Source organism: Oncorhynchus mykiss, chromosome 22 (assembly GCF_057628025.1).
Source record: "Oncorhynchus mykiss isolate SJ-2025 chromosome 22, ASM5762802v1, whole genome shotgun sequence".
NCBI lineage: Eukaryota > Metazoa > Chordata > Actinopteri > Salmoniformes > Salmonidae > Oncorhynchus > Oncorhynchus mykiss.
In genome coordinates, this window is record NC_143043.1 from 43,027,751 (window position 1) to 43,037,666 (window position 9,916).

Below are 9,916 nucleotides of genomic sequence, written 5' to 3' on the forward strand. Positions count from 1 at the left end.
GTGTTATTCAATGCGCTTCTATGGACTATAGTAGTAAAGGCCAAATGTGTACCTAAAGGGGTCCTAAAATTCTAAATCAAATAGCTAAATGATCCATCCAGCTTAAAACACTTCCATATGTTATCTTAGTAAAATCCCTCCCAACGGCTTAGACTTTTAGAGGTTGAAGCAAATATAGTATAATGATTAGGCAATAACAAAAACCAAAGGCCAGAATAAAACATGCTAAAGCAGGGTTTCCAAGACTACAGAATATGTTACAGTGTTCTACGAGGTCTTAATCCTAATTTAATGCCTTAGCTTAGACTTTCACTAAAGTCATACACTGAATTGGAGTTTTGAGTTATAGATTGAGGTATGCAAGCATAATTCAAGTTATCATTCTGCCCCAGGAAATGATGTATAGTGGTCCTGTGTGACTCATTTGGTAGGAGCATGTCCCTAGCAACGTCCGGGTCGTGGGTTCAACTGCTCCTGGGGTCACCCATGTGAAAATGCATTCTTTCACTGATGCAAGTCGCTTTGGACAGAAGTGTCTGCTGAATAGCAAATACCATGTTGGAGTTCATATGAACACTGCAGTGATAAATATGGGGAATTCAAGCTATCTTACACCTCAAATACAGAGAAGATGAGGCAGTGAACTATAGGGAAGATTATAGGTACACTTTTATGATTGAATGAGGGAAATATATAATTAATACATTTATAATCAATTATAAATGTTCTGGCAATTTCATTTTCTTTAAGAGTGACTATTTAACAACACTGTAATATGTATCTATTAATATCATATCCATCAAACTATGTGATTGTTATCTATTTTCGTAACTCATTTGTTTGCATCTATACACAGTAGTTAACTGGCATGTGAAACCAAAATGAAAGCTGTTGGTATAGATTTATGGATTATGTCACGGCTATAGCATTAAAAATTAACTCAAGCAAAAGAACACTTTTACTGAACATGTTTCACTAAATACCTGGTGTGTTTTGAAATGTGTAAAACAGACCATTGTATACTGCTTTGAAAAGCTCAGTTGTATTGACTTCTAAATGGAAAAACCCATTCTAAAGTCTTCTAGGGACCCAGTCACATGGAAATGTAGGGAAAGCACTTCAGCACTCTACAGGCCTCTATACTGTGTTGCTGGGTCAGGGGTTTACACAATGGGACACACAGATTCTTTGGGTTAGGTCAGGTATAAAAGTAAGTGTTAAAACAGGCAGGACACCAGTGAAGCAGCAGCACAGCTCAAAGAAACAACCGCAACCATGATGGGCAAGGTAGGCAGAGTGTTTCATCCTATAATTTTAAGTTGTATGTTTAATGCTTGACTAATGGCTGGTTAAGGAAATCATAATTGCAATATCTTTCAAAATATTTATTTGATAACAATATTTCCATGTATTTTATTGTTGTGTTTTCAGATCATCTTCTACGAGGACAAGAACTTCCAGGGTCGATCCTATGAGACCAGCCAGGACTGTCCCGACATGTCCTCCTACCTGAGCAGGTGCCACTCCTGCAGGGTGGAGAGCGGCAACTTCATGGTGTACGATCGCCCCAACTTCATGGGAAACCAGTACTTCATGAAGAGGGGAGAGTACTCAGACTACCAGAGTATGATGGGAATGAATGACTGCATCAGGTCCAGCCGCATGATCCCCATGGTTGGTTGAAAATATGTCATCTTAAAATAGACTAATCCTGTTATTGAAAATAAAACTCTCCTGTTACACAAGTTTAACATATAATTTATCTTATCAATTTAACCTGTTTTTTCCTCCTAACAGCACCGAGGGAACTTCAGGATGAGGATCTATGAGAGGGAGAACTTCGGAGGTCAGATGCACGAGATGATGGACGACTGTGACTCCATCCAGGAGCGTTACCGTATGTCAGACTGCCAGTCCTGCAACGTGATGGACGGCCACTGGCTGATGTACGAGCAGCCCCACTTCAGAGGCAGGCAGATGTACTTGAGGCCTGGAGAGTACAGGAGCTTCAGGGATATGGGTATGAGTGGAATGAGGTTCATGAGCATGAGGCGTATCATGGACAACATGTCTATGTAAATTCCTCAAATGTATGAAAATTGTTGATTAAATAGTTTTCAAATTCTATAACTGCTAAATTGTCTTCTTTTGTGATTATTACACTCAGAGCACTCCATGTTTAAGCCTTCACTATTTCACTCCCTACATCTTTAACATTTCAAAGTTTATGTGTACTGTAGACATGAATGTGTACAATAGATGAATGCTGGATGTAATATAATATCCAGTGATATCTCAGATCTTTACATGCTATTTTGCGATGCACAATTTTAAGGATTTTCAAAGAAACTTTCAAAATCAAAATAACAGACTTATCTAAAACAATGATTATAGGGTGAGAGGAACATTAGCAACAATTAATTTGCATTTGTTTACAAAATCGTATATCTATGAAACCAGTCAAGGTGTAATTACACATATCGCAAACAAGTATAAAAGTTGTAAGTGCTGTGTATCAATGTGTAGCTACAGTGCCTAGTGAAAGTCTACACATCCCTTGCAAAGCCTTCTAATGTAATCCAAAAATATAATTATATGGATGTTTGTCCTACTGAAGTACACAACCTACTCCACATGTTCAAAGTAAGACAAAAATTCTAGAATATTTTCCAAATTAATTCCAAATGAATTGTTGTATTTTATTTTGTATTAGGAAAATGTTCTATAATTTTTCTTTCATTTTGAAAAAGAGAGGAAAAATATAAAATATAAAATGCATGTATTTAGCTACACATTTAGGTACAGTAGGTACAGTACACATTAGGTACACATTTAGGTACAATACACAGTTAGGTACACATTTAGGTACAGTAGGTACAGTACACATTAGGTACACATTTAGGTACAATACACATTTAGGTCTACATTTAGGTACAATACACATTTACAGTAGGTACAGTACACATTAGGTCCACATGTAGGTACAATACACAGTTAGGTACACATTTAGGTACAGTAGGTACAGTACACATTAGGTACACATTTAGGTACAATACACATTTAGGTCTACATTTAGGTACAATACACATTTACAGTAGGTACAGTACACATTAGGTCCACATGTAGGTACAATACACAGTTAGGTACACATTTAGGTACAGTAGGTACAGTACACATTAGGTACACATTTAGGTACAATACACATTTAGGTCTACATTTAGGTACAATGCACATTTACAGTAGGTACAGTACACATTAGGTCCACATGTAGGTACAAAACACAGTTAGGTACACATTTAGGTACAGTAGGTACAGTACACATTAGGTACACATTTAGGTACAATACACATTTAGGTCTACATTTAGGTACAATACACATTTACAGTAGGTACAGTACACATTAGGTCCACATGTAGGTACAAAACACAGTTAGGTACACATTTAGGTACACATTTAGGTACAGTACACATTTAGGTACACATTTAGGTACAGTACACATTTAGGTACACATTTAGGTACAATACACATTTGGGTACACATGAAGGTACAATACAAATTTAGGTACACACTTAGGTACACTACACATTTAGGTACAGTACACGTTTAGGTACACTTGTATTTTTATTTTATTTATTTCACATTTATTTAACCAGGTAGGCTAGTTGAGAACAAGTTCTCATTTACAACTGTGACCTGGCCAAGATAAAGCAAAGCAGTGCAACACAAACAACAACACAGAGTTAGACATGGAATAAACATACAATCAATAATACAGTAGAAAAAGTATACATACAGTGTGTGCAAATGAGGTAGGATAACGGCAGAAAGGCAATAAATAGGCCAGAGTGGCGAAATAATTACAATATAGCAATTAAACACTGGAATGGTAGATGTGCAGAAGATGAGTGTACAAGTAGAGATACTGGGGTGCAAAGGAGCAAAATAAATCAAATAAATAACAGTATGGGGATGACGTAGTTAATTACAGGTGGGCTTTGTACAGGTGCAGTGATCTGTTAGCTGCTCTGACAGCTGGTGCTTAAAGCTAGTGAGGGAGATATTAGTCTCCAGCTTCAGAGATTTTTGCAGTTCGTTCCAGTCATTGGCAGCAGGGAACTGGAAGGAAAGGCGGCCGAAGGAGGAATTTTGATTTGGGGGTGACCAGTGAAGTATACCTGCTGGGGCGCGTGCTACGGGTGGGTGCTGCTATGGTGAACAGTGAGATAAGGCAGGGCTTTACCTAGCAGAGACTTTTTGGATTGGAGATGCTTAATCTGAGTCTGGAAGGAGAGTTTACAGTCTAACCATACACCTAGGTATTTGTAGTTGTAGTCAGAACCGTCCAGAGTAATGATGCTGGACGGGCGGGCAGGTGTGGGCAGCGATCGGTTGAAAAGCATGCATTCAGTTTTACTTGCATTTAAGAGCCGTTGGAGGCCACGGAAGGAGTGTTGTATGGCATTGAAGCTCGTCTGGAGGTTAGTTAACAGAGTGTCCAAAGAAGGACCAGAAGTATACAGAATGGTGTCGTCTGCATAGAGGTGGAACAGAGAGTCACCAGCAGCAAGAGCAACATCATTGATGTATACAGAGAAGAAAGTCGGCCCGAGGATTGAACCATGTGGCACCCCCATAGAGACCGCCAGAGGTCCGGACAACAGGCCCTCCGATTTGACACACTGACCTGTCTGAGAAGTAGTTGGTGAACCAGGCGAGGCAGTCATTTGAGAAACCAAAGCTGTTGAGTCTGCCGATAAGAATGTGGTGATTGACAGCGTCGAAAGCCTTGGCCAGGTCGATGAATACAGCTGCACATTATTGTCTCTTATCGACGGCGGTTATGATATCGTTTAGGACCTTGAGCGTGGTTGAGGTGCACCCATGACCAGCTCGGAAACCAGATTGCATAGCGGAGAAGGTACGTTGGGATTCGAAATGGTCGGTGATCTGTTTGTTAACTTGGCTTTCGAAGACCTTAGAAAGGCATGGTAGGATAGATATAGGTCTGTAGCAGTTTGGGTCTAGAGTGTCTCCTCTTTGAAGAGGGGGACGACCGCGGCAGCTTTCCAATCTTTGGGGATCTCAGACAATACGATAGAGAGGTTGAACAGGTTAGTAATAGGGGTTGCAACAATTTCGGCGGTTAATTTTAAAAAGAGAGGGTCCAGGTTGTCTAGCCCGGCTGATTTGTAGGGTCCAGATTTTGCAACTCTTTCAGGACATCAGCTATCTGAATTTGGGTGAAGGAGAAATAGGGGAGGCTTGGGCAAGTTGCTGTGGGGTTGCAGGGCTAGGGGTAGCTAGGTGGAAAGCATGGTCACCCGTAGAAAAATGCTTATTGAAATTCTCAATTATCGCTTCTTGAAATTCTCAATTTTTAACACATTTAGGTACAGTACACATTTAGGTACACATTTAGGTACAGTACACATTTAGGTGCACATTTAGGTACAGTACACATTTAGGTAAACATTTATGTAAAGCACAAATTTAGGTACAGTACACTACACATTTAGGTACAAATGTAGGTACTGTACACAGTAAGGTACATATGTAGGTACACATTTAGGTACACATTGTTACATAGTACTTATTTTCTTCTACTTTTATACTTACTTTTGTAGATATTAGATAAGGAAACAAATGCTAATTAATTGTGGCTCACATTCCCCTCACCCTATATGTATTGTTTTCGATAACTGTTACCTTGATTTTGAAAGTTTGTTTATATGAAAATCCTTAAAATTGTGCACTGCAAAATAGCATGGCAGGATCGAGTAATATGTTCTAAATTAAAGAGCCGAGATATCACTGGATATTATTTTACATCTAGCCTACAGTACATTAGGCTCCCACGTGGCGCAGCGGTTTAAGGCAATACATCTCAATGCTTGAGATGTCACTGCAGACACTCTGGTTCGATTCCAGGCTGCATTGCATCCGGACTTGAATGTGAGTCCCATAGGGTGGCGCACAATTGGCCCAGCGTTGTCCGGGTTTGGCAGGTGTAGGCCGTCATTGTAAATAAGAATTTGTTCTTAACTGACTTGCCTAATTAAATAAAGTTTTTTTTAAAATCTACTTTACAGAATCATATCTACACAGAAACTTTGAAATGTTAAAGATGTGGGGAGTGAAATAGTGAAACGCTCAAACATGAAGTTCTCTGACTAAAAGCATCACAAACAGAAGACAATTTAGCAGTTCTAAAATTGGAACACATTTAATCAACAATGTTCATACAACATTTGAAGAATTTACATAGACATGTTGTCCATGATACGCTTCATGCTCATGAACCTCATGCCACCCATGCCGCCCATGCCTCCCATTCCCATGCCCATATCTCTGAAGCTCCTGTACTCTCCAGGCCTCATGTACATCTGCCTGCCTCTGAAGTGGGGCTGCTCAAACATCAGCCAGTGGCCGTCCATCACGTTGCAGGACTGGCAGTCTGACATACGGTAACGCTCCTGGATGGAGTCACAGTCATCCATCATCTCATGCATCTGACCTCCGAAGTTCTCCCTCTCATAGATCCTCATCCTGAAGTTTCCACGATGCTGTTAGGAGGAAAGAACAGGTTTCCTTGTTCAGATAAATTATTTATAAACTTGTGTGATATGAGAGATTTCTATTCAATGACAAGATTATTCTAGTTTAAGATTAAATATCTCAACCTACCATGGGGATCATGCGGCAGGACCTGAAACCATCGCTCATTCCCATCATACTCTGGTAGTCTGAGTACTCTCCCCTCTTCATGAAGTACTGGTTTCCCATGTAGTTGGGGCGCTCGTACACCATGAAGCATCCACTCTGGACCCTGCAGGATTGGCACCTGCTCATGTAGGAGGAAATGTCGGGGCAGTCGGAGCTGCACTCATAAGAGCGGCCCTGGAAGTTTCTGTCCTCGTAGAAGGTGGCCTGAAAATAAAATAGAATCATCATTCTTGAAATTAAACAATTGTACAAAACAAACATTTTAGATACATTTGCGATTCTATTCAGTCACAATGGTAACCAGGTTATCGGGATAAGTACAACTATCATGTTGTAGTTTAGGGTGCTAGAGCATTACAGCCTTTTTGTTGAACAATCTATGAAAATGAAAGAATAAGTTAAAAAAATAAACTTCCCCGTGCTTACCCTGCCCATGTTCATGCTGGTGTTGGACATGTTTGCTCACTGTACTGCTGGTTTCTGCTCCTGAACTGACTTCCTACCGGGTTTAACCCTTTCTTTTATACCTGACCAAACCTAAAGAATCCCTAGCTCCATTGTTCAAACCCCTGACCCAGCACCATGCTATAGAGGCGTACTGAGGCCACATTTCCAGGGACTGGATCCCTCACTGTCTTTAGAAAGGCTGCTTCTCAATTGGCTGTTTCTCAAACAAAGTAACATAAATACTTTTGAGAGTAGCTAGTAACAGCCTTGAAATGGAAGGTTCTCCATACATTGAGCATTACTTTAAAAAAAAAGATTGCACACGATTTAAGAAATTTAAAAGAAATCACACATATTGGCTTAAATGGGAAATCTACAGTTGAAACAATAACAAAGCACACCCCACCTCTGTTTTGGTAAAAAGCTGAAAGATGTGCCTGGAGAAATGTAATCACTCTCAGATTCATAGACAGAGCTCTGGATGTAAGAACTGACCATCCAATATACGATAATTACTGTTTTAAACATGTTTGGAGGCTATACAGCATTTGTTCACATGTATAATATTTATAAACACTGGATTCAAACAAGCTCATATTTTGGATTCTGATGGGGTACAACAGTTAAACTAAGGTCGTGATGCATTTATAAGTTATATTCTTCAAGAATCAATGGGTATATGTATTTTGTTCAAAGTGACGTAACATAGACCGACATTCCTACTCATTGAAATGACGTGGAAACATTGATTCAACCAGTGTGTGCCTAGTGGGTAACCAGTGTGTGCCTAGTGGGTAACCAGTGTGTACCTAGTGGGTAACCAGTGTGTGCCTAGTGGGTAACCAGTGTGTACCTAGTGGGTAACCAGTGTGTGCCTAGTGGGTAACCAGTGTGTGCCTAGTGGGTAACCAGTGTGTGCCTAGTGGGTAACCAGTGTGTGCCTAGTGGGTAACCAGTGTGTGCCTAGTGGGTAACCAGTGTGTGCCTAGTGGGTAACCAGTGTGTGCCTAGTAGGTAACCAGTGTGTGCCTAGTGGGTAACCAGTGTGTGCCTAGTGGGTAACCAGTGTGTGCCTAGTGGGTAACCAGTGTGTGCCTAGTGGGTAACCAGTGTGTGCCTAGTGGGTAACCAGTGTGTGCCTAGTAGGTAACCAGTGTGTGCCTAGTGGGTAACCAGTGTGTGCCTAGTGGGTAACCAGTGTGTGCCTAGTGGGTAACCAGTGTGTGCCTAGTGGGTAACCAGTGTGTGCCTAGTGGGTAACCAGTGTGTACCTAGTGGGTAACCAGTGTGTACCTAGTGGGTAACCAGTGTGTGCCTAGTGGGTAACCAGTGTGTGCCTAGTGGGTAACCAGTGTGTGCCTAGTGGGTAACCAGTGTGTGCCTAGTAGGTAACCAGTGTGTGCCTAGTGGGTAACCAGTGTGTGCCTAGTGGGTAACCAGTGTGTGCCTAGTGGGTAACCAGTGTGTGCCTAGTGGGTAACCAGTGTGTGCCTAGTGGGTAACCAGTGTGTGCCTAGTGGGTAACCAGTGTGTGCCTAGTGGGTAACCAGTGTGTGCCTAGTGGGTAACCAGTGTGTGCCTAGTGGGTAACCAGTGTGTGCCTAGTGGGTAACCAGTGTGTGCCTAGTGGGTAACCAGTGTGTGCCTAGTGGGTAACCAGTGTGTGCCTAGTGGGTAACCAGTGTGTGCCTAGTGGGTAACCAGTGTGTGCCTAGTGGGTAACCAGTGTGTGCCTAGTAGGTAACCAGTGTGTGCCTAGTGGGTAACCAGTGTGTGCCTAGTGGGTAACCAGTGTGTGCCTAGTGGGTAACCAGTGTGTGCCTAGTGGGTAACCAGTGTGTGCCTAGTGGGTAACCAGTGTGTGCCTAGTGGGTAACCAGTGTGTGCCTAGTGGGTAACCAGTGTGTGCCTAGTGGGTAACCAGTGTGTGCCTAGTGTGTAACCAGTGTGTGCCTAGTGGGTAACCAGTGTGTGCCTAGTAGGTAACCAGTGTGTGCCTAGTGGGTAACCAGTGTGTGCCTAGTGGGTGACCAGTGTGTGCCTAGTGGGTAACCAGTGTGTGCCTAGTGGGTAACCAGTGTGTGCCTAGTGGGTAACCAGTGTGTGCCTAGTGGGTAACCAGTGTGTGCCTAGTGGGTAACCAGTGTGTGCCTAGTGGGTAACCAGTGAATACATCATTAAAATTGAGTTGTTACTTAACTATCCTTTATAGTTGATAACTGTGATACTAAATACATTTGTACAAAACTTACAATTGTATTATGTATTTCTAAATCAAATACATCAGTAATGTATTAATTTGTTAATTAAATAGATTTAAAATACCCAATGCAGCTGTTTTTGTCTCAATATCAAATCATTTCTGGGTAACAATGAAGTACTTTACTGTGAAGCATGGTGGTGGCAGCATCATGCTGTTGGGATGCTATCCTCAAACTGTGGCAAAGGTTTACCTTCCAACAGGACAACGAGCACACAAACAAGACAATGCAGGAGTGGCTTCGCGACAAGTCTCTGAATGTCCTTGAGTGATCCACCCAAAGCCCTGACTTGAACCCGATTGAACATCTCTGGAGAGACCTGAAAATAGCTCTGCTGCAACGCTCCCCATCCAACCTGACAGAGCTTGAGAGGATCTTCAGAGAAGAATGGGAGAAACTCCCCAAATACAGGTGTGCCAAGAAGACTTGAGACTGTAATCACTGCCAAAGGTGCTTCAGCAAAGTAGGAGTAAAGGGTCTGAATA

At 41.7% G+C, this 9,916-nt stretch overlaps 2 protein-coding genes across 2 annotated transcripts; one reads left to right on the forward strand and one right to left on the reverse strand.

Moving 5' to 3' along the window:
* Positions 1-1,222: 1,222 nt before the first annotated feature.
* On the forward strand, positions 1,223-2,138 carry LOC110501825 (gamma-crystallin M3-like). Its single transcript, XM_021579664.3, has 3 exons — positions 1,223-1,287; positions 1,432-1,674; positions 1,798-2,138. Exons 1-3 carry the CDS (start codon positions 1,276-1,278, stop codon positions 2,077-2,079), a joined length of 537 nt encoding a protein of 178 aa, XP_021435339.2. The 5' UTR covers positions 1,223-1,275; the 3' UTR covers positions 2,080-2,138.
* Positions 2,139-6,196: 4,058 nt separating this feature from the next.
* On the reverse strand, positions 6,197-7,227 carry LOC110501821 (gamma-crystallin M3-like). Its single transcript, XM_021579661.3, has 3 exons — positions 7,150-7,227; positions 6,685-6,927; positions 6,197-6,563 (listed from the first exon to the last, which is right to left on the reverse strand). Exons 1-3 carry the CDS (start codon positions 7,177-7,179, stop codon positions 6,258-6,260), a joined length of 579 nt encoding a protein of 192 aa, XP_021435336.1. The 5' UTR covers positions 7,180-7,227; the 3' UTR covers positions 6,197-6,257.
* Positions 7,228-9,916: the final 2,689 nt, after the last annotated feature.

Coding starts and splice junctions, on each gene's coding strand:
- LOC110501825 (XM_021579664.3), top strand. Junction 1,675..1,797: donor CCAGCCGCATGATCCCCATG/GTTGGTTGAAAA, acceptor TCCTCCTAACAG/CACCGAGGGAACTTCAGGAT.
- LOC110501821 (XM_021579661.3), bottom strand. CDS start 7,179: ATGTCCAACACCAGCATGAACATGGGCAGG. Junction 6,928..7,149: donor CCAGCATGAACATGGGCAGG/GTAAGCACGGGG, acceptor TTTTATTTTCAG/GCCACCTTCTACGAGGACAG. Junction 6,564..6,684: donor CCTGCCGCATGATCCCCATG/GTAGGTTGAGAT, acceptor TCCTCCTAACAG/CATCGTGGAAACTTCAGGAT.